This window comes from Sparus aurata, chromosome 15 (genome assembly GCF_900880675.1).
Source record: "Sparus aurata chromosome 15, fSpaAur1.1, whole genome shotgun sequence".
NCBI classification, from domain to species: domain Eukaryota; kingdom Metazoa; phylum Chordata; class Actinopteri; order Spariformes; family Sparidae; genus Sparus; species Sparus aurata.
Genome location: NC_044201.1, coordinates 17,946,360 through 17,971,511, shown reverse-complemented (window position 1 = coordinate 17,971,511; position 25,152 = coordinate 17,946,360). Strand labels below are relative to the sequence as shown.

Here is a 25,152-nt window from a genome sequence, read left to right as displayed (position 1 = left end):
ATCTTGAGCTTTTCTTTAGACAAACAACTCCATTTGTCCGCCTAAAACTCAAAGACATTTCTAAAGCTCATTAATTTACTCGTGCATCTCAATTGTTACATTCTTTCAGGAGCACAATTGTTAAAATAGAAATGTAGTTTTACGGGAAGTTACGTGTTGGAACTATTTCTTCGGCCCGGTGATTTCCTGGAGTCATCGCTGTGACGCAACAAGCCAACACTAGTCATTAGGAAGTCATTAGTCTTGGCTAAGAAAGAGTCTAACACAACCCCCTCGATTAAATCTCATCAACATTTTTCTAGTCTGAATGTTAAACTATTCATCTCCGGGAGGCACTTTAGCTACTGATTTATAGCTGTTTTACAGTCATTAGATTTATGAGCTAGCAAACCAGTTTTCCCCAAATAAAACACTTCTGTCTCATTCAAGCCTTTTAGAAAAACACGCTCACAGATTGACCTGAACATATTTATGAGATTTAATTACACAGCTCAGGGAGGTGCAGCATGCGCAACAACTTGTTAACTGTTAAACTCTCAGTTGTGGTGTTGTTCCTAATCGATCAGATCAGTTGTGCAGTCTTATCCTCAGAGTGTTCCTGATCACGTGCTGCTCTGCTATAAACGCTGCCACAGTCCAGGGCACTGCGTACTCCAGGGTCACCAGTCCTCCCAGGTTATACCTATAACCTGAGTAGTCCCAGGGGCAGGCCCCCAGCAGCCTCAGCCCTGACCCCCAGCTGAACTCCCATAGGTAGATGAACATAGTGTAGGCCATCAGACGCAGTGGCAGCAGGCGGTGCTGAGCCAGCAGCCGGGCCCTCAGGCTCTCAATGAGGTAGATTGCAGTGGCGTACATAGGCAGCGCCCACAGGCTGCTGTGACCTGGCAGCCTTCTGTCCTGAGTGCTGCACCAGTCACACACAGCAGTGAAGGCCACCTCACAGAGGCAGCCGTGCAGTGCGTACACGCACAGACGAGCTGCAGCGGAGAGAGGACGACCGGCGACGCTCTCATGTGGCTCTGCTAGGGCTTCGTCTTCACTACCCGTCCCTGTAACAATGGAGATTTTTATAAGACATGTTAGCAACACTCCACAGAGGCACATATAATGGGACATGTTTTAGCTTTTAAGATTTAAGAACTAAGCAAAGATTCTTTAAAGTTCAGAGTGAAAAGAACTTCAGGCCTTTAAATTTGAAAGAAGAAAACTATCTCACTATCACATTACTTGAAAATGATACAGCACCTAGCCATAATATAGTTTGATGCACAATCATGTAAAACGTAGTAAGTAATCATTTATTTTCTACATATGAGAGAGGTTAATCAGTGACCTTGAGAGGAGCTGGAAGGTGGATTAAATTACCTTTAGACATAGCCAGGCTAGCCAGGAAACAGCATAATGACTGGAAACAGTCTTTATGCTAAGCTAAGCTATCTGGCTGCTTGTTCCAACTATGTAGTTACTGTAAAAACATGCAAATGGTATCAATATTCTCATGTCACTCAAATGCAAATAAGAGGATAATCTTATTTCCCTAATTATTAAAATATTTAGCTGAGTGAAAACACAAATAAACTTCTTGAGTTAAAACACACTCAAGTTAAAAATAAAGTAAAATTAACGACTACAGGACAGGTGTTGGTGATGATGTTGTTCACCGAGTGATTTCACACAAAACTAGATAATATTTAACTATCTTTACGACAAACAGCGACTTTATAGACTTGAAAAGTTAACTTTTTAATACACAAACATCATATGTGTACTTCATGGCACAATTCCAATGGGATCAAGAATGTATTTGTCTCTCCCTGTTGACTACTGCACAGTTTTTCCCTGAAATAAGGTCCTGTGAGGTCCAGCAGAAGGGGCTCATGACCATTCTTATCTGAGAATGACTTACATATGTAACTTATGTAAGTAATAAATTAATCATTTCAATCCTAGTGCTATTTTACCGTTTGGATGAATGTTGTTATCATGTTTTACAGCTTCAGGAAACTAATAGACTGATAAAGATTTAAAGTAGTTGTTGCCTCCCTCTAATAAAAAACCTGTCAATTATTTTGGGAGTGATAGCAGCCTGCTCCAGTGTGCACTGAATTTTAGAGGTGAGAACACAGGCTTGTTTCCTTTCACTGACTACAAATGTGACAGGTGGTGATCAAAATGATTGCATAAGAAAGCTGGGAATCTATTAGATAGTTACTACAACAATATTGAGATATTTTTTATAATAAAAAAGTTACGACTATTAGATGTTTTTGCAGGGGAAAAAAAATATAATACATACAATTCTCCAGTCTCAACAAATGGGTAAAATCATACCTCTAATAGCATCTCTTTATAAAGAAAACTGCATTTCAAGTGAATCAATCATATGTTTGTAACACTGTAACTGTAACAGTTGTTTTACTGATAAAAAAAACCCCATTTGATAATAATATCATTTCCATTTTGGAAGAGCTAGTCTTTATCTAGATTTTCTCCCCCACATTATAATACCTCCAGTGTGTATTATGTGCTGCCCCTCCTCCACAGGACACACAGAACAGTGTACAGGCTCTAATGCGGATTAACAGGCTAATAGCTCAGTTTAGGAAGATAAAGGCTTCAGATCAACAGGATTTCACTCTACATTTGATAAGAGTGTCGTTACCAATGTCAAATAAACTTGGTGGATACCATCTTTGTCATTCAATTATTTCACCATATATTAAAGTAGAGTCAACAATGGTCCCACAGTAGCATCGGATCCAATCACTCCATCACTTAACTGACTTCAATCGAGATAGGATGCAGTCACACTATCATGCCGCAAAGTGTGTCTTCCTACAGCTATTAAACTTAATAAACAGTCATAACTCTCACCTTGATCATTACTACCTTGTGTCTTTCTAGCATGTAGTTTTCTCGCCTCCATCCCGGAGCAGCATATGGGTCTCTGCACCTTTTGTAATCCCTCTGCTTACCTGTGTGTGTGTGTGTGTGTGTGTGTGTGTGGATCTTGGGCTAAACATTAAGCGGAGTGAGACAGCGATGTCTCTGTCATAGGCTAAGGTCGTGAACCAAGGGACGGTCCCAGGAAGTAAATCTGGACCACCCGTGTTGGAAAAAATGAGTTTGTGTATGTAGCACCAATAAAAGTATTGATCTCACAGTGGGTGCATGAATAGTTTCTTTTAAAGAGTGCAAATGATTTTTTTAAGGCAAACATAGACGCCATCAGGGAGCTACAGTAGGTGGGTGTGTCAGGGAAGCAGACATTGACAGTGAAACTTCCAGTGGACATGCTTTAAACTTTTTTAAAACAATAATAATACCGAATCCAATTTTGGTTTACATCTATTTGAAGCCTTTCTATATTCTGGAAGGTCATACTTTACATAAAAGAATATGTGTGTATAGTATTTTATATAAATCTTGGATTCTTTACTTGTGTGAGAAAGTTTACAGTTTTCATTCAATTCCCATTTTATGCATCTCCACAATTATAAATCGATGTCATGTTTGTGTGATTTAATAGGCAGATAGAATAAATGCACTTTTTGATTAATATCAAATTGTTATTATCATCATCATTAGTCAGAATTATAACTTATTTTGGTTGAAGTAAAGAGGTTGATGTATTAGTCATCTGAAATGATAAAAATTATGAAGCACTTACAGCAAGACTTGTGGTATGAGAAGGCTGCCCACACATAGCGTACCAATATAAATATGTTTGCGGAGCTCTAACAGTAGTTTCACACTTGCACCGTATACAGTTTACCCATAATGTCTCTGAGAGCAGATGTCAGTCCTCACATGGTGCCACTGCTGGGTCCTGTGTGTTTGTTTTGTGTGTGCTCTAATAAAACTGTTGGATAAATGGCAGACCTGTGGATCAGAGTCCAGTGATATTAGCAAACACACCTTTAGGGCTGGGAAGGGGGACTGCATCGATGTATGGGAGTCAATGACCATAAAGTTATTGAGCTGACAAAGGTTGGATTGTTCACACAGCTGTGAGCTGACTGTGTGTGTGTGTGTGTGTGTGTGTGTGTGTGTGCCTGTTTTGCATTGTTGTGTAACAAACTGTAACTGGAGAAAGTTTGATTGATTAGGGAAATTATCTTCTGCTCTCTCATAATGCACATAGAGGTTTCCATGTTGTCCCCAGTGGACCCAAATTACAATTAAATGAATTTAGATGGACAAAAAAATTATTTGAAATGACAGAAGATGAAGTGACGAGAGCAGATGTGATGAAATGTGATGGGAAATGATGAGTTGAGCACAAGATGCAATGAGATGATGTGAGCGTGCATCTTGTCTGGCGTGGGTAGATGAGGACAAAAATAATGTTTTTTCAAATCAATTTGGGATCTTGGGGATTCTTTAGACTTGACTCAGTTGTTCATTTATGTTTTCAAACAAGTCCCCATCTACTTCAGCTGTTTAGGATAATGCTCCAATGCTGTTTTGGTATAAAGAAACCTCACCTCACTTTTCACATAAAGGTTATTAGATAATGATAGACTTTTCATTTGTAGGCGAACTTCTCCTTTAAATGTGACATCATTTCCCGACAAAGTGGAGATCTGGATTACCAAGCACTAATGTGGGTGTACGTATCAGTATGTCATCAACACCGACAACATCATATCTCTGTCCACAAATAATCCTTTACAATTTCAATTTTTTAAAAATGTTTTTCTTATTTCACAACAAGATTGTGACATAAAAGGTACTTTAACTAAAGACGTAGAAAAAGAAAGAGTGACAATAGTGCTATTATGAAACATGATACATTCAGATCTGACTCTTAAAAGCTGGTTTCCCTGGAACAACACCCTCATGTTATGACAAGCCCTCCTTCTGTAGGGATTTTCCTCTTCACAATCACTTTCGCTGAAAAAGGGGTGTATAATCCCCTGCACACATTTGTACGAACAAATCGCTTGTGGACCAACATCTCTGACCTCTGCAAACATCTTTTAGGGGGAACTGTGGACTTCAGTGTTGACTTCTGGTGAGTGCTTAAAATTGAGACTCAAGACTATTCTTCATCTCACATTTATTTTGGATTCCGAACTTTAAAAGACTGATGACATAGTTTTTGCTATCTCTGGCGTATGTCTTTACCAACACTGCAGTGTGAAAGCAGCAAACTATGCAACATTTTGTAGTACATAAGAAGTTTCACACCTTTAATCAGTGTATTGTAATAGTCCCTAAATAACTGTCATATGGAACATTTTGATAACTTTTTTGTAAAAAAAAAAAAGAAGACTGGCACATGGGTGGAAATTGCTGTTGTTACAAATACAAAACCTTCTTGTCTCTGAAATAGTTTTATGTGTCAGGAAATGTACCTACTTGTTTTCTTGTCGAATGGTTGATGATAAAGTTATTACTGCACTAAGTATGAAGCTACAGCATGTAGACCAAACAGAAATATCGGAGGTGGGGGGGAAGCAGTCAGTCTGGCTCTGTCTAAAGGCCTATAGCACACCAAGCCTGATTAATTAATCAGAAATATCTGCATACTGAAAAATGAATGGAACCATATGTTGTGTCAATCATGTTTAAACACAGAATCCGTCATAAATCTTTTGAAAGAGAGTTGATTTTCTGCCTTTTTTTGCATTTGTCAGAAGCCTTCAGAGGGTTGTTTGACTATTCAGAGCCAGTTTAGTGGAATAATTCAGTGTGGTAAATTGTTATAAACAGAGTGATCACAGGACATTTAGGCTATTGATCATGATCTTGCGTGAATATCTGTGGTGATCAATGATGGGATTTGACGGGTGCACTGCTGTTCACGATCAGCTAATTTTTGGACAATGGTGGTCATCTTTTTAATGTGTTCCAGTACAGCTCGCAGCGTATCAAACCCGAGCATTTAAATACTATCACCTGCTGTGTTATTAATAATAACACTGGTGTGTTATTAATTATAACACAGCAGGTGAAACTCTTTGTCTTTGTTCAAGTGTGAGGACCACAAACTCATTACACTGCCTAACAACTCCTTTTTTGTCATGTATTGTGACTTTTTTTTCAACAAAATAAACAGACTTTGTGTGCGAAAGTCTTAAACCAGACAAAAATATAACATAATCTGCTAACCAGCACCTCAGAAGCTCCTGGCTACGTCACAGAAATGACAAGGCTCCAGGAAGTTACTGCGAAGTTACTGCGGCCATGAAAGCCACAGTAACAACAGATATTGTAGTCCTACACTTCAAATCAAATGAAATAACCTGTAAATTAGTTGTTTTATTATTTTCATGAAACAAATCAAGCTGTTTCCCCATGTTTACAGTCTTTATGTTATGCTATAGAAACTGGCTGTTGGCTGTAGCTTCAACACAACTGTGAAGACATGAGAGTAACATCAATCTTCTCATCTTACTCTTGGCATGAATATGTGTATTTAGATTTACATATAACCATTTGGCAGATGCTTCTGCTCAAAGCATCAAACACATGTTTTTCAATCTTAGCCATGGTACATAAAGGAGAAGCCATTGAGAATGAGTGCTGCAATACCCAGTTGCATGTAACTACTTGATCAATGAAATATTAGCGTCTAAATCACTTTTTTCTCCTTTTTCAAGAACACAAGATCTTCTGAAAAAAGGATCAGTGGAAAATCCACAGAGATCATCCTGCATTCATAGCCGAAATGGATTTGATGAATGGTACCACTGAAGAGAAAAATGCAACTTGGATGCACTGCCCATCCACCCCAGGCCAAGAGACTTCATTCTTGACAGTTGCCATGATCTGCGAGATGATTGTGGGCTTTCCATTAAACATAGCAGCTTTGTTGATCTTCTGTTTCCGGATGAAATTTTGGAAACCCCACACTCTGTTCCTCTTCAACATGGTTCTAGCTGACTTCCTGCTCCTCATCAGCATACCCTTCCGCATCGACAACGAACTCCGAGGGGACAACTGGGTGTTTGGACAGGTCTGGTGCCGCATCAACCTCTTCATGCTGGCTGTCAGTCGCGCTGGCAGTATTGCATTCATGACAGTTGTGGCTCTGGATCGCTACTTTAAAGTAGTCCATCCACATCACTGCATCAGCCGGATTACTTTCACGCAGTCCGGTTGGCTCGCAGGCCTGATCTGGACGCTTGTGATTGCCCTCCGGATTCCGCTGGTGACCATCAACCTCCTCCACCAAGATGGCAATGTCTCGTGGTGTCGCAGCTTCAACCACTATGAAGTAGTCCCTTTGTATATAAAAGTGCACTATGTTGCCTTCACTGCAGAGTTCTTCCTGCCCTGGTTTGTGTTGATGTTTTGCTCCTCACGAATTGCCTGCCATCTCCTCAAACGGCATATAGGCAAACAGAAGAACGTACAGAAGGCAATCCGAGCAGTTTGGGTAATCACTTTGGTGTTCACCATCTGCTTTTTGCCAAGTATCCTGACAGGCTTGGGTGGGGTGTTCATCAAGGTATTTCAGCCCAAGAACTGCATGTCCTACAATCTCATCACAAAGCTGTTTATTGCATGCATCGGCTTCACCTACCTTAACAGTGCTTTGGACCCTATCATCTACTGTTTCTCTAGCTCCTTGTTTCGTGATGCCCTCAGGACCTCCATCAGAAACCCGAAGAAAAGTCTCAGAGCAGACAAGAGCACAGCCAATACATGCTGATAGACAAAAGCAAATTCCATTGGATTAACTTCCCCAGAGCAAAGACTTAGGTTCAGTCCTCAGATTGTTGAGGTGTCTTGAGGAAGATGCTGGATCACTCTAAAGGCAACTCAGATTTAAAATGGGGGCACTTCTTTAACATTATGACTACAGTGAGTGTTTCATACTTTAGTCTGAGTGATGGCCCAAGGTTGATGAATGCTGCAGGGGAGTGACCCAACAGGTACAGTAATAATGTGTCTGCAGGTATTGGCAGTCACTGAATTTTAAGAGGGAGCTAAGTTGAGTTGAGTGCAGCAGGGATGATGTTAGCACAACCCTGTTTGGCTCGAAAAAAGGCCTTTTTTTCATGTATTAGCTTTTGGATTATTGCAGAAAATTGTGGCAAACATACATTTTTGATACTTAAACAATACATATAAGATTATCTTGCTGAAATCAATGCCTCTTTTACAATGGTTGTTCACAATAAATTGATCAACCTATGAGTTATTAAGTTAAAGTTAGAATAGTTTGAAACTGAAGTCGGCCTGTGCAGATGGACAAGTGAGATGAGTCTTGGCATAATGATGTTTTATGTCTCTGACGTCTGTATTCTTATTTAGCCACTTGTTAGCAACTGCCATTTTTATGACGCTTACACACTGATGTGTTGTATGTTGTACAGCAAAATGTAAAAACCTCTAAAGCTTGTGTCAACAACAGTGCTTATTTCAGGCATTTAACTGAAAACCCACAGACTGTAAGTTATTGTGTGTTCTTGCGGCACTCTATAGTAGTCATTGCCAGAGACTGGGTGATCCATGCATGGCACCTCCATAACAGCAGTATAATAAATAAAGTGACCAGTGGAGTACCTACAAATGTTCAGTGTTCATGCTCAAACTGTATATATAGATATGAATATAAATAAAAGAAGGAAACTTGTGTCTTAATTTGTTGGCATTCATTGTGTCTCTTTCTATATACGATGTCTACTGACTATTCACAGAGGTGTACAATTTTTTTTTACATTAGTGCTAGTCAGCCGGCTCGGTCAGCAATCCAGGTATTTTCACAGCTTGATGTCGAGCTTTTTTGGCATCAAAGCACCACTAAGCAGCTTTCATAGGAATGAGCAGTTGGACCTGTATTCATCAGCAGAAAGTGTGGATGAAGACAGAGCTCCAATCTCTGGGACTGTAGCCTGGGCTCAACTACAAGATCCAGCCAGGACATGCCCTGTCATTGATGTGTCTCCCTCCACAGCCAGATCTAACTGAAAGTCTGTCAGAGCTCACACCGCATTTTTTTTTCCAGCTCAATCCATTTTTTATTAGGAAACTCGACAGTGGCATCATGGTTACATGCTGACATGTCTTAATGGTTGTCCAAAGCCAGAGATACGCTCAGCCGGTGTGGGAAAGCCCGGAGCAATTTGTTGGCACCAGTGGGCAACATTACTCAAACTGCATCCGCAGACAGATGCATCCCATGCACGCCACCACAGGATGTTGATATCGTGTCATCACTTCGTGTGCTGGAATTTAGCGAGTAAATGGCAAGTTTACACATTTCCATTGCACACAAAAGCCAGAGTTGAGCAGGTTTAAGTGTGATATTTGACCAGTGGAAAAGGGGAAAATGAGAGGAATAGGCCTGAAAAGAAGTCCTAGCATATGCAGGTATGAGCACCCTGCTGGAAAAAACAGCATAGACCAGGACCAAAACACAACATATGGTGGTCTTGCTAGTGACTGATAACCAGCATATGTTATGTTTCGGTGCTAGTTTTGGTTTTGGTCTATGTTGGTTTGCAACAGGGCAGCTTTGTTCAATAAAAAGTACTTTTATAACATAGTTTGTCATTAAGTTAACTCCCTCTTCTGGGTTAATTATTAAATAAAAAATACGATAGGCTACTTCTTTCAAATGTGTAATTGTACATCATGTGCCTAACAACACCACTCACCGTCTGTTTAGAAGAGATGGACGACTCATTGTCAAAAACACAAAGGTTTGTCCGTTTCCTCGTGTCAGGCGGTCGCTACGAGCGTGACGTCACTGTCCCATCCCATCCCATCCCAGCCTCGCAGTGCGTGCTCTCGAATAGCGGCAGCTCGTTGTGTGTAGGGGTGTATGGAGCGAGGACGAGAAAAGCCATTAATGTTACTGTCACATATTTTATCTTGGCATTAGTTGACCATATTACGTCGCTGCTTGTGCTTGTATTTGCGTTTTCCTGCTCGAAACCACGCCGAGACGTTTAAATGGCGCCTCGTACGACAAATTCGCAGCAATTTTAACATTATTTGGTATACCACTGTCCTCTCGTACGCTCCCATCACACATAAATGTTTGTGTGCAGATGGTGCAACAGCCTGTGAGCATAAAAAAACGACAAACATCAAAGTTCATCCAGGTCGAGGCTGCTTGTTTATAAACCCAACTGCGGGGCTGAAGCAGTGAGCTCCAGTGGCGCAATCGGTTAGCGCGCGGTACTTATATGACAGTACACTGTAGAGCAATGCCGAGGTTGTGAGTTCGAGCCTCACCTGGAGCAGTCTTTTGACGTTAAGCTACAGTACGATTTTTGCGAATCTGTTTCATTGTATGATACAGTTACAAGAAATCCGAATCACAGCAGAGTTCTCGTGCCGTTCCATCGTGACTTCTGAGCACTTACTGAGAATAAGTACAGTAAAATGCCTTCAAATATGAAGTGCAAAGGGCACACAGAGGATTGTTATAGTGATTCCTTGGAAAGAAACATAAACGAGGCTACAGCAATGTCCTTTAACTGCACTTACTATGGACACCAAAAGAAATAGTTCTTAGAAAATGTGAACATATTGGATTTGAGAGACAACAGATGTGAAGTTATGGGCTAATATTTTCAAATGTGATATCATTTAAAAACCAATAAAGACATATTTGACTGTCAAATATCAAAGCCCACATCTTGTGTGATGTGTGATTTGATCCACAATTAAAGGTAAATAGTTAAAGATGGAAATCCAATATCACTTCATGTCCAACAATAATCCCTGAAAAAGAAATGATATACAAGTCATGTGTACGTTTGTGTAGCATATTTGATATGAACAAAGTTCAGTGACTCCTCACCTGATATTTTTCTGGCTTTAAACAAACAAAAAATACGATGTGTCAGATTCATGTTGAACACAGTAACATGGTTTAAACATTGTGTGAGGAATGCAAAATATTGAAAATAAAAAAATAAAGAAAGTGAATAGATCATGAGTCAAAGTGAAAAGTGTGACTACAGTGTGCTCGATGAGTCGACGTGACAGGACACTTTGCTGTTTTACCACTAGGTGTCAGTGTTGTCCACTGTTTGGACAGGCTGGTCTTTTTTTTTTTTTTCCCGACTGCTTGAATCTGACTGGCTGGGTCTGCTGTTTGAATGAAAACAGTTGGCCTGACTTTGCTCTTCCCACTTATACACTCTGTCTCTTCTCTGTGTGTTCTCATGTCTCACACATTTCGTTACATTTTATACAAACCAGCATTATAGTGGGAACTGCTGCAAGGTCAGCAGGCATATGCGTGTTGTTTTAAGGCTATTGGAGTGTTTCATGAGGTTGCTCTTAAATATATAGAAATGACACACATATATATTATTTCTCACCTTTTGCTGCCAATTGAAACACTCAGGAATAGTGAAGGAGGAACATCATGGTGAAATTATTGGTGTCTCAATTTCTCAATTTAACACACACACACACACACACACAAGCAGGTTTGAACAGTCTTAACACTAACACGGATGAGTAAAACACATATCATTGACTGTCATAATCTCAAGAATAAGGCTAATGTAGAAAACATGGTCTACTCAGAGAGTCAAGGCCAGATGCAATGTGCATGAGATCACCATTTTGCAAAAAAGTTAGGAACTGTATGCGTATGTGTGTGTGTGTATCACAGTCTTGGTTTGGGGCTCAAAGAGTACTTGATTACCCACTCTCGTAAATAGTGTTTACACATGTGTAGTGTGGGAAAAGCTCACAAATAAGATCCATCTCATTTGGTCAGACAAACACACTTTCAGTTTTTTTTTTTTCATTATCATCACTAACCCAGTATCACATGTGTTTTTCCAAACATATGCAGGAATGTCTTTTCATTCAGCCAATGCTGCCAAGTCTCATTTCTGTCTCTTGACTCTGCTCCCTGTGAAACTCAGCCATCTCCTCTTAAGATGACTTCATGTAAAAGTGCAGTCAAAGTAAAACGCTAAGTGAAGTTATTATTGTGACATCCATTCACATGCAGTAGTAGATGTAATTAGATAAGATTGTAAAATGTGTGTGCGAGATGTGTAAAAGAAAATGAGGAAGTGTTAATCTACTGGAGGCCTAAGTGAACTTAGTACAAGCAAAAGTGTTAGCATGCAGCCTACTGTAACAGCATATGCTAAAGTGTTAGCATGGAGCGTTCTGTCTGTCAATGTACAATTGACAAAGGTGTTAGCATGGTGTCTGATCTGTGTTAAAAGAGAGCATTTCGGTCTGAATAAAGCATATGCTAATTATTTTAGCCTGGATTCTACTGTCACTCAACTCACTGTATGCTAAAATGGATGTGTGGAGTCATCTAGCACATGCTAATCTGTTAGCACGAAGCCTTGACACACAGTTTAGCATAAGCTAAATCTTTGAACGCTACAGCTACATGAATTTTTTCCCATTTGAACAACAAGCTAAGATCATTCTTCCTTCAAACGATAACAATTTTTCCAACTCGTGTTTTGTCTCAAATCCATACAATGTCTTTGTGACACTGGTTCATCATGTAAAATGTAAGAGGACAGTGCACGACGTACTGGCAGCTTTCATCCACTGCACATTTTGTTTTGTTTCCATTATGTCAGAACAGCCTGTGCAAAACTATGAGATCACAGGTTAGTATTGGTTATACAGTGAGGGGTCATGTCAACAAACACATTCCACCTTGGACACATTTTGTCTGTCTGTGAAATATGTGGGTCATCGTGTCTTTGGCTACAACAGCTTTGGTTTGGTATGATTTGAATACACAGCCCGCTGACACATCTTATTTTAATGGAGAGGAAAAAATCAGGGTGTGTGTGCAGTATGAGTTATAATGGAAGTAAAGTGCAAGAGTGTGCGAGGATGAGAGCGATCCACACCGTGTACGTGTGTGACGAAAGGAGAGACCGGAGAATAAACAGAACCTGAAGGCACCGTAACTGCGAGTCTGTAGGTGTTGTGGCAGGGCCTGTTCTCATATCTTTGCCCTGATCTGGCCTGCAGCATTAGTCACCTCTTCTCATTATCCAGCTGTGTTCATGCATCCACACACACACCCACACACACACACACACACTGCAAAGTGACTGTAAATCAATGCAATCTTTTCCCAATAAAACATCTCATTCACCACCAATGCTTTTATTTAATAATTGATAAATACACTTAATGCAAACCACCAGCTGGTTACAAAGACACTTACGTGTTGAGGCTATAAACTTTAGGTTAATTGGTTCCCGTAAAAGTACTTTGTGGCAAAAGGTTTGTGGGTGGATATACATACGCTGGAATTCTCACAAACTTGAGCAAAAACACAGATACTGTTGACCCACAAATTCAGGCTGTAATGCGAAGAAGGGCGCCCTGCAACAGTATATTAAGATCTTTAGATCCAAGCCCGCCCCCAGCCTGGTACTAACCTCACAGCTATGTGTCACAAGCTATAATTCACATCTGTTCTTGGTTAACACTGAGTGTTCACTCACTATCTAGCTGTCTGACAGCTCCCAGGCCCAGCTGTTATGTATTGCGGCCCGTAGGCTCTGCTCATTACGTGTGAAGGTATAATTATTATCATTATTGTTTTTTTGTTTTTTTTCTTTTTTTCTCCTTCCACCGCTTTCTAAAGCCTGGAGCGACATCACTGATCAAGCCCACGTCAACTTGGCTAAAAGGAAGTGATGTCACTTTGGCTCCGCGGTCAAAGGTGTGTGTCTCGTCAGAAGGGGAGATGTGTGTGCGAGAGTGTGTGTTGGACATGACCTATGGCGAGGGAGGGTGAATGTGTTTTGAGAAAGACGTGCGATAATGTTTTGTTCCCGAGGAAACCAGTTATACAGCTGTTCTTTTTGGGAAGTGTGGATTTTGGAGTCATGTGGTGAAGAATTCCCAGATGTGCCGTTTTCTTCCTTTATTTTTTAACCTCCACTTTCTCGAGGTAACCTATGAATGTCTCTCACACTTTATCATCATCAACTCTGGCAGCAAATGGTCATGATAGCAGTGAGTGTATGTGGGAGGGTAATTGTTGTGTTATGAGCTGTTCACATACAGTCTCAAAAGCCCGGACAGTGATAGGCTGTTATTCACTGTGAATGGGATCCAGCAGCCCTGGAGCTCCGCAGCACTACAGGAGAAAGTTGAGAAAGTTTTACTCAAATGTTCTCTGACACAATGCCAGTGATAACAGGTAAAAGCCAATTGCACTGTTTTTTCCCCCACAGAATCTTAAGTACAGATTTCTGTACTACTGCTAGAGACATCGGAGTGAGGAATGAGGAGTGTGTGTTTTTTTATCCAGAGCAATTGTCGTTTTGAATGTAGCCTCACTCCTGAGGGCGTAGTCATGGTTCAAATACTTCTGCAGACAAGAAAAATACCTCTTTTTACCTGGATTTACACAATAATGCAGCCAGAATTACAGGAAAACATGATGTGATAATATAAATAACTACATAGATATACTCAGTCAGGTGTATTGATAGAGCACATATGCATTCCTTGTAGACAGAGGGCCAGTTAAGAATAGAAATGGATGTGCCCGTCTCTTTAATGGAGGTGGATGAGTTCTCTTTACATATGTTTGCAAAACCAACTAGTTAGTCCTCATCCTTGAAGTGTCCTCCCTCATAAACCAAGACATACTGTTTAAAAAATGCTGCCTGTGTGGTTTGCTTCTGAGCGAGGAATGAGCTCACTGACAGCCTGAACCTGACACACTCTATAACTGTGGCGCTCGCTGTCCGTCCTCTGGGGGCAGTGACGAGGCCATTACAGCCCCAGAGTGAGATGAGAAGGATGCTGCACCTTAAAACGCACTTGGGCTATCAGTACTAAGGTGAGATTTAAGTTCTTTCACAAAAGCCTTCAGGTTTTACTTTAGAGACAAGCTTTTAAAGGGAGAGCTCACCAAAAAACAAAAAACATATTTTTCCCTTTTGTCATATCCATCCAGATTGTTTTTGTGTCCTTCTACTAAATAAAATAGAGCTATATGGCACTTGGGTTTAGAGGTTCAAAGTAAAAAAGAAAAAGAAAAACATGAAAAAAACTCACCAACAATGGGTATCTCCAGAAATCCAGAAAACGGACTGCTTTTCCAAACCTATTGCCTACATTACCCATAATGCAGCTCAGCCATTGAGTGAACTTTTCCGACTAAATTCAGCTTCCTCTGGAACCACAAAAAGTTTTATATTCAATTTATTTCACATATGCAGTCCTACTCCCGACGACCTGTGAACACACTTTGATGTGTAAAATTGGTGGAGTTACCCTTTAAGTGATCTGACTACTTCTTCCACCGCTATTGGCTTGAGAAGAGAAGTTCCCTGGTTCGTTTATGCTTACCAAATACATGCTGAAATGCTGTATATATGTTGAATGGGTACTTGAAGGCCAATTGTTGTTTCCACATTGGTTTGCTTCATCAAGTTTAAATAAATAAATGAAAGGTTACAGTAATTTGTGCTTTGGTTCTCACTCAGGAGTAATGAAAAGTGAGCACAGCAGCAGGTGGCAACTGGAAACTTGTACACTTTTCCAGGTTCTGCTGAACACTGTGCTGAGCCCGCAGAGCCAGATGCACTTAAGAAGTGGAGTGTCTACAAGTGTGTGTGTGTGTGTGTGTGTGTGTGTGTGTGTGTGTGTGTATAAGACAAGGGTGTGTAACGCCATTTGGCTGTCGTCCCTGCTGCTCCTCCTTAACCTAATTAAGCATCCCTCCAACAGCCTGCTTCATTTGCGAACTCCAATCACACACACATACATACTCATCCACAGTCTTCCTGGAAGTGACTTAGATTCAAAGGATTTGCAGCACTTCGGTCTTCATTTACGGACTGTCGGGTCAGAAATGCAGCATGTTGTATGAATCAGTGTTTGTTTGAGTGCTTGTTCCCATGAATGCCCTCTTGTCCTCTTGTGTTGCATCCAGGAAACCTGCACTTCAAACTTTAAAACAAACTATAGTTGCGTCCCGTAACTTCCAGGAAACCGGGACTTGAAACTCCTTAACTTCTGCAACTTCCTATATCTTCCCAGCAAGGTTTTAGAGCTTTTATTTGTTGAAAGAAATAAACAGCACGGGGAGCATTATCATCCCAGCCAGAGATTTTGTTTGTATCCCAGCCTCTCCCCTGGCCTGGGATTCTGTCCTGGCGGGGCTTGGTGAACAACCACATCCTCTACAACGTGGCTGGCCATCCATATAGATGTCACGAATAATGGGGGGAGCACTGGGAGTGCTCGATTTATGTGTGCGTAGAGCCCTCTGGAAGAGGAAGAGTGTGTGACCTGATGGAGGGCCAGCATCCCTAAAAGGCTCCTTCCTGACCGTCTGAGCCAAGCAGCATTCTTGGCTCGACTGACCTGAACTTATCACAGAAAGAGAGGAGGGTATTTATATGGTGTTCATATGTGTGGGTATTTGTCCCACTTACACAGTCAGATTGTCTTTTCCCATGAACAGTTTACATGTGCAGATAAACACACACACGTTTCACAATCTCCAAATCCTGAAAATTCTTTCAAACATCTGCTTCTGCCACAACAGACACTGGCGTGAACCCACACGTACACACACATACACACACGCACATGCTTTCCTCTGGTCACCGTGACTTGTGTATGAACACTTTGTTGCTACAGCAAACACCGTAATCTTCAGTTTGGCATGAGCCAGGTGTATTTCATCAGTCCACCAAATACTTAATATGGACTCAATGATTTATAATGCACCCATTGTGTGCTGCTCACTGCATAACAAGTACAGTATGAGTCAGATATAGATGGCATAATTCACAGAATGGCGACCTTTGATAGAGGAAATGGACCATGTGATCGTGTGCCAGTGTGATTGTGTACTCAACGTCACCGTGGCCGGAAAAGGAAGCCTGATTAGTGTGTTTGTGTGTTTAGTTTGTGTGCGAGTGTTTGTCTAGGCAAACAAGCTCTGCATACTTTAAAGCTGCCGTAAGTGATATTTTTATATTTTTATTCCAACAGCAATCACTGTCAGAGTGTTTGGTCTGCCCACTTTATCCAATCAGGAAGCAGAAATCCATAAAGAGGCTCATGAAGGTGCAGAAAGCAGGATCCTCCTGTTTGTTGTTATGTCAGGTGATTTCTACTAAATGGTAGACGATGACATGCTTACACTGGCTTTCATGTTTGTTTTAATAAATGAATGCACAATCTACAACATTACTTATAACATTTATGAAGTTCTTCATTTTTGCAGATGTGCAATTATCTAGGAGGGGGTGACCCAGTTTTCAAAGGGACCATCTGTCGGCACCACCTATACTGTGAAAACTGTACATCTGTTGAGTGGTACAACAAAGTAGTGACATGAGCACTGAACTTGGGTGCTCTGATTCATCATGCTGATAAAATCGCTAGTGACGATTTTATCAGCATTTTGCTTGAAGTAAACCTCAAAGAACTTCATCTGCATCAAGGAAACCAATCACGGATAGCTGTTTACCAGTGGTCACAACGAAACTGCCGTGTGGTCGCATCTGGCAGTTAAAGGTGAAGATATCAGATGTATTTTATCCTGCTTCGTCACCATTTAGCTGCTGAGCTAACATCGCAGTTTCACAAACAAACAGAACAAGCTGCTGCTTAGTCCTGAATATCTGAAGTGACATCAATTCCTGTTTAGCTTCAAGAGAGATCCCATTATTATTGTATTGTATTCCTATTCTTTCTTTCTTTCTTTCTTTCTTCCGAGGAAGTCATATTTCCCAAGGGCGAAAACTCACCAAACTTTACAGAAATGTCCGGCCCCATGCCAGATTTACTTAATTCCAAGGACAAGTCAATATTCCTCCTGGGGGGGCACAATAAGTGTTTAAATTTTAAAAACTTTAAAAATATATACAAAATCAACAGTACATGCTACCGTTTTGAAACTTCCACCAAACTGTAGCCCCAATACTGCTGAAACTTTAGTCTACTTAAACTCATTACAAATTATGAAGTCCATCACTCAGTTTTTTTCAAAACCTGTAAAACTTATAAAACCTATCTCCTCCAACAATTTTTGCTCAATTGTCACCAAACTTGCTAGAGAGCATCTTCGGACCGTCCTCCACAAAACTTGTTTCTCGGATTTTTAATTTATCAAAAATTAAGCCTACAGTGCATCAAAATGTTTGACTGTAAACAGTACTGTAAACATATACTATCAAATTCTTGCTAAATACTTTTTCAATCTTCCTGAAAAAAATTGAGAATATTGAGTCATGGTTGATGAAGTTTGGCAAATATCAGAATTTTATCTCAAAAATTTTGAATTCTGCTCTCATGGGAACAACTGGAGTCAATGTAAGAGTGGCATTTTTAAACATCAGATTTTCTCTTATGAAGCAAAACACTTAGAGTTCAAAACAAATCACCAACATTTCCATGCTGTCAAGATGCAATTTATGTATTATCAGATTTTTGTTCAGGTAACAGAATTTCTGACATTTTGACCATTTTAGAAATCTGCCTTGACAACAGCTGCTCGGACAGTAACTCCCTGAGTCGACAAATTAAGCTACACAGCAGGTCTCACTTCCAGCAAATTAGCTCAGTGAGTTAGGAGCTGGTTCTTGGTGTCAGGGGTTGTGGGTTTCAGACCCAGCAAGAGTGATAATGATGATGACCGATCAGAATGTCAGATGTCCTCAACGTGAAACACAAGACAATTGTCCTGATGGTGGCATCACAGCAAGCCTCTAAATTAAATAAAAACAAATAGCTAGGACAGGACCATGGGTGAAAGCTAACCAACTTTTGCATAAAGGTCCAGTCTCATGCCAGATTACTTCAGCTGTAAACCCAAGCCAATAGTCCTGATGGTGGCGCTACAGCAAGCATCTAAAGTTCAAAACATTGAAAATTCATAACAAATCAACCCGCTAGAACTTCACACTTTCATCAAACTGTAGCCCCAATACTAAAGAAACTTTTGTACATTTAAACTTATTAAAAATTATGAAGTCCATCACTTTTTTTTAAACTGTAAAACTCCTCCCACAATTTTTGCCTACAGTGCATGAAAATGTTTGACTGTGAACACTACTGTAAACATATACCTGCAAATTGATAAATAAATCTTCAATGTTCATGAAAAAATTTAAAATGTTTTAGAGTCATGGTAGATGATGTTTGAAAAATATCAGAATTTTACCTAAAAAATTAATTTTTGAGAACATTTTGAATTCTGCTCTCATGTGAATAATTGCAGTCAATGCAAATCAATCATTGTTAAAAAAAATTACCAACATCTTCATGCTGTCTAGATGCAATATGTGTATTTAGAAAACTTGATATTTTTGTCTTGATAACTGAATTTTTTACAGTGGTTTCAAATCTGCCTGCACAACAGTGAATGGCTTACTCAATTTGTGAAGCCACTGTTGTATTGCCACTTGCCAATTAGCTCAGAGTGATAGATGACAGTCTTTGGTTCCAGAAGTTGTGAGTTCAACCCTCACTTGGTCCAAAATGAACATTGTTGTCAACTACCTTGTCTTCCTATTGTACTGTTTGTTGCTCAGAATTGCCTAAATTTGCCAAAAATAGCCCGGACCCGACCCATTGCTGCGCAGCAACTATAATTTAATCTTGTGGTTCTTCTAGTCTTTCAAAATTTGATTGGACCGAAAGTCTTAAATTATGATAATCAAACGAGTCATCTTGTGGGGGTTGTGACACTCGCAAAAAAAGGTATCCACCGTTTTACAGCCACTTCTTTAGGGAATAAAGTGTTTTTGGGCCCCAGTGCATCACATGATGTTGTAATTACACAGTTTGACCACTAAGAAAGTTGGCCTCAAAGCCTGGTGCTGTTCCTGGGGGCTACACCCACAGCCACAAGCAAGAAGCGGGTCAACCAATGGTGCGTGATTTGTTGTTGTTACAGCAACAAACCATCTTTGGTCAAGCGTTCACACACTGGTTTTAAATAGAGTCCTATATCAACAGGTTTAATTTTTGCACTCAGGCTAACTGCTGATAGAGCTCATTAAATCTGGAATTGAGAAGCCAGCTAACAGCATTTATCCTGCCCTTGATTTTATGGGGGACAATTGGCCACAGGAATGTATGAGTGGCACGGTGATTTATGTTTTAAGGGATCACTGATGCACTGGTGCTCAAACCGTGTGTGCAGTGCAATTAATGTAAAAGTACGGGCAATGGCTCACATTCCTCCTGCCGCTCTTATGTTCTGCACATGCCTGTATCCGCATCCACTGTAGGCACACAGGGCACAATCATTTTTGCTCGTGTGTATATAAGTATTATATGTAAATGTGTGTGTGTGTGCGTGCGTGCGTTAGTCCCGGGTGTTGTGTGGATCTGTCGGCGCCCAGCCTATCACTCCCCGTGGGCACATGAAGGGCAGTATGGTGGCTGGGGGCTGGGAGCTGCTGACATGACCGCCCAGTTCAAAGAGATGGAGCAGGAGATGCAGGCGGGCGGCAAACAGAGCGGCCTTTATATTCACCTTGGCTGAGCCTGGGAAAACTCTGCAGCCCCCTTCTTCGCCTGTGGTTACAGGCAGGGAGGCAAGTGGACTTACAGGTGCTGCATAGTGCTGCTCCGGCTCCGTGATACGCCAGAATCTGTGATCTGTTGAAAAAAGGGAACAATATCCCGTGTATTTCAATGAGAGCCGAGGGTTGATGGATGGCACAGAGTGCAGTGTAGGGGATTGTGTGAAAATATCACAAGTTGGCTTGTCTGAAAGAAATAATCATTCCATCTATCAGAGTCCAAAATGATGCTGTTCCTCTCTGTGAGAGGCTGGAAAAATGTGTCCTGCTGCCACCTGACCTCTGACCTTTATCCACGCCAGACAATCAGAACAACCGGGTCGGTTTCTGGACGTACTTGTCTTCGTCTCTGACAGGCAATTATGTATTTAGGCTGCTTAAAGCAGGGCAGTTCATAAACAAATTAAAAAATAAATTTTACCTCTTACCTGTAGTGCTATTTGTACAGACAGAGATAGTAAAAGTACAGGTCTTTCAATGTACTTGAGGACTTTATGGACAAACTGTATTCATTATATGAGGCTTAGCTGTTATTTGAAGACCTGAAACTTGTTCTTCCTACAACTGCACATTTTTGCCTGAGGAACCATCATCTGGGGACCGTGAATATCTGCTATTCCAAATGTAATGGCTCATATTTGTGAGGTTGTGGTTACTTAAAAGTGTTGGATGAGAGGGAGCACCAAACCAATAAATGACGTCCCCAAACAACGGTACGTTCACTCTTTTCTCATTTTGACGTGTCTGAAATATGAGCTTAGGCTGTATGCACGTACAATATGGAAGAGTGTATCACTGCTTTTGCTGCAGCACCCACTTTAGGAACAACTGATGTATAAGTACCATTTAAGAGAGCAATAAAAATGCTCTCCTCACCCTCCTGCGCTCCTATTGGCTCCTGGTGCAGCACAGTTCTCCTCTGCCCTACATACAGGCTGATGCAGGCTGTCACCTCTGACACTCCACACTTGGTGTTTACAATCTGCAGTCCATGCACTCACACCTGGCTGTAGATACTGTTATACTTGTTGCTCTGCCATCCTGCCCTGCCCAAAGGTGCAGTACAACCATCCTCCCCCCGTCGGCCTCAAACAAATTACCCTCCAGGATTTTTTCCCTATATTTTTTAACTCTAATGTATTTTTTATGACACCTTCCTTGGGGCTGACTATGATAACACTTGTTGCTGCAGCGGGCTTACGTGTACGTTGGCAGCGCCGGGCAGGTGTCACTCAGCAGGCTCTTGCTGTTTTATTAATAGTGTTTTATGTTTCGCTGCAGACGGCTATGAATGTGGCCATTCAGCGGAGGATGCGAGGAAGGGCTGGAGGGTAAAGCGGAGGAAGCAGTGTGTGTGTGTTTTGTAAGGACTGGCTAAGGTAGGCCCGTACGCTGCGCCAGTGTCTGATTTGAGCAATCAAGGGGGTGTCAGTTGTTTGTGTGTGTGTGTGTGTGTGTGTGAAGGGAGGGGAGAGGCTGACATCACTCCTTCCAGCGCTGAGGGTGTTGTTGTTGTTGCCATTCTCAGCTTAGAGGAGCTAAAGCTACAGTGAACATTTCAGTGGAACTTCACATCACAGGGGCTCTGTCATTTCCTGCTGTGGACCGACACACACACACACACACATCGACAAAAACGCACACACGCTAAGATACAGTCACGCTGACTGGCATTCACATTCTCACACATATGTAAGAATGAAAAAAAGACCAACGCACTTCACACAGTCACACACACACACACACACACCCACACACACACACACACACACACACACACACACACCAGCAAATCATTTCCAGTTTAATTTTAGACCATGGGCCTGACACTGCAGCATTATCACTCCTGGTGAAACTGCCAATTATGGCTCAACATCAGCTGTAAATCTGCCCATCTTAATAAGGTAAAGCTGAGTTGGGGGGGGGGTTGTTTTTCCTTTCTGTGTGTGTGTGTGTGCATTGGTACGGCTCAAGTAGGCACTTGCTCGCACATGTTGCCCAGACTCTGGTCTTAAACACATTTGCATGCAAAGAACATGCTTTCAGGGGAAATTTATGAAGCCTGACAGCACAGTGCGGGCAAGGCAGTTATTTTCACAGAATGGAGTTTAAAGGTGCAATCTGGAATTTATTTGACCCTCCACGCTCACATGTGCACTAAAAAGTTTGACTTTGGGAAATAAGCCTTCTTTAAAACTTTGTTAAGCCAGAGTAACTTGATACAAATGTCAGACATATGAACAAACCTTTGATGTACGTCACCACTCTTATTTTGGGCTCGTATGGAATGAAGTACATTAGAAATTGACAAAGAAGCTTTATTCTAAAATAAGCCCCCACTGTAACCAAAGTAGCGTGACTTTGATTCTGTGGGGAAACCAGGGGACTCAAAACTATTTAAAGGATTTTTAAAATTTAAAATAACGTGCAGAATCAGTATTTTGAAGTTAAAACCATTAAGACTCACATTACATCAATCATCTTATTATATCAATAGCAGGCTGACTTTCATGCGAAGGGTTCAAACATACAATGAGCTCACAGGAAACAAGGCATGCACGCACTGGATGTCTAGGGGAAACCATCACAATCATTTCATGAGAGGTAGAACACATTCAGTCCTGTCTGATTTAATTGGTTTGGAATTTCCTAATAATTGTCTCAAAGTTTCCTGGTGAGGATATTTCAATTGGTATTAATTATAGTAAAAACACAGACAGTGTACAACTGGTTCTCTTCTTGTTAAGTTTAATTTGTCTAGTGTAACCAAGAGTTCTTTTCTTCAGTTCACAGCAGGTCAGTTAGATATGTAGAAATGTGAAATTTGTTGAAGCGTACACATGTATGGCAGGTCAAGCTACTATTCATCAGTCCGAATCAAAATCATCCATATAATTAGTACCAAATTACATCATTCTTTTCAGGAAATGTTGACATTAAAGGCCCCCCCACACCGCCAAGACGTCCAACTGCCTTATCCGACCACTCTCCGACCACTCCGTTGTCTATTGTCTGACCCGTTAGGCAGAAAAGCGGCATTGAACACACCGCTTTGACGTGCTGCCTACTCCACAGTAGCGTGTACGTTCTGCGCTTGCGCGAGATGCAATAAGCGGGTGGCGCTTGTGTTGTGAGTTGTAAATGAGAGCCTTGTGCACGCAACTCTCTTTACTTTCGATCAAAACGAAACTTAACTATTTCCGCTAAAAACAGCTGCATACTAAACATGCAGCGAGGCATTACCAAACAAACACAAATTAATTTGTCCTGAACGGACATAACAACTAGTCTGGTGCCAATACTGCAAAACATGAAAACGGGGAATGACGGAACAGAGTGCATAGAAAAACAATGCGCACACAGTATTCCGCCCCTCCCACACATCGCGCTGATTCGCTAGCACACCGCCAATCAGAACGGCCATTCAGCTGGCACACAACCAATCAGAGAATCCAATGGCTCAGACTTCCGACGGCCCTCCTCCTCAGACTTTGCATGCTCAGTCGGATCCGACAACATCCGCGTGGCTCCGAAAGCTTCAGACGCAGCTGAACACACCAAACATATTTGTTCCCGACCTATTCCGAGTCTCTCCAAACGCTTCAGACGTCCAACGGTTGGGCCAGTGTGTTCCTGCCTTAAGCTCTACCAAGCCTTCAATCACGAGTTCAGCATTGACGTGTTGGCCAACATTGTTTACTGTTGAAAGAAACATTTTCTGCCCAGTTGTGTTCAGGTCGGAGTAGTCGTTCAAGACATGTGGTTGACGCGTTGTCACCACCAGTGTTGGCTAAGCTACTTGAAAACTGTAGCTAGTGAGGGTACAAGCTACTATCGCTGGAAGTACGAAGCTACAGTGACGTAGCAGGCCACACTAAAAGCTACACATGAAAACTAGCTTAATACGCAGAATCTATCTCACATCAACAAACATCTACTTTGAAGTAATGTCATGACCAAACAAATCATTTATTGCACCAATTTATCACTTACGCTACGTGACTTGACTTACGTGACTTAGGTAACTTTAATCAAGTTACATTTCCTCAACTGAACTTGACCGTTTCACAATGTTATTAACAGACCAGAAGTCATAATATGTCATAATATGTGACCTGCTTGTCAGCAAACTTTATTTTGAAAGTCTCAGTCGACGTTGTGTATGACACATTATTGCTAACTTACCTGCAAGGTCATCCTTCGAAGCTGAGGGCCACTGACCAAGCTGCTGTATCTGACGAATTGGGAATGAGACATGTTGGACCACCAGAAACCACACGTGTTGCCAGATCGACCGTAACTGAAATCTTAAGGATCAACTTTACTATCAAAAGCACTGTGACAGCGTCAAGCACAAAGTTACGCTGATGATATAATGTTGTTCTTTCATTCCTGACCGTGGAAGCGTATGTTATATCTAATGCAATGAAAACATTTCCTCTTCCTTTCCTTTTCAGTTTGGAATGAAAACACGGACTTCACCTCCCCCCTTCCCACCGTCTGGCTGTCTGTCTGTCAGTCAGTCAGTCAGTCTCCCTGTGTGTGTGTGTGTATGCCTGTGTGTGTATGTACTCAGTGCTCAGGGTGGAGATTATGTCTGGTATTAATGGGATGTCCCTTGCTGCATGTCCCCCCCCCTCTCCTCCCTCACATTCCACAG

General features: G+C 41.3%; 2 protein-coding genes and 1 non-coding gene across 4 annotated transcripts; 2 read left to right on the top strand and 1 right to left on the bottom strand.

The window, feature by feature from the left end:
- Window positions 1–462: 462 nt before the first annotated feature.
- Window positions 463–2,994, bottom strand: LOC115596250 (transmembrane protein 229B-like). Of its 2 annotated transcripts, none has more exons than XM_030441137.1 (2): window positions 2,878–2,994; window positions 463–1,052 (listed from the first exon to the last, which is right to left on the bottom strand). In XM_030441137.1, exons 1-2 carry the CDS (start codon window positions 2,927–2,929, stop codon window positions 568–570), a joined length of 537 nt encoding a protein of 178 aa, XP_030296997.1. In that variant the 5' UTR covers window positions 2,930–2,994; the 3' UTR covers window positions 463–567. The 2 variants fall into 2 exon arrangements, with proteins under 2 accessions (XP_030296997.1, XP_030296998.1); XM_030441138.1 differs by having other exon boundaries at window positions 2,893–2,994.
- A 1,905-nt stretch (window positions 2,995–4,899) lies between these two features.
- hcar1-3 (hydroxycarboxylic acid receptor 1-3) lies at window positions 4,900–8,044 on the top strand. The gene is made up of 2 exons (XM_030441136.1): window positions 4,900–5,020; window positions 6,612–8,044. Exon 2 carries the CDS (start codon window positions 6,680–6,682, stop codon window positions 7,664–7,666), a length of 987 nt encoding a protein of 328 aa, XP_030296996.1. The 5' UTR covers window positions 4,900–5,020; window positions 6,612–6,679; the 3' UTR covers window positions 7,667–8,044.
- A 2,070-nt stretch (window positions 8,045–10,114) lies between these two features.
- trnai-uau (transfer RNA isoleucine (anticodon UAU)) lies at window positions 10,115–10,208 on the top strand. The gene is made up of 2 exons: window positions 10,115–10,152; window positions 10,173–10,208. It is a non-coding gene; the product is annotated as a tRNA-Ile (tRNA).
- The last annotated feature ends 14,944 nt before the right edge of the window (window positions 10,209–25,152 follow it).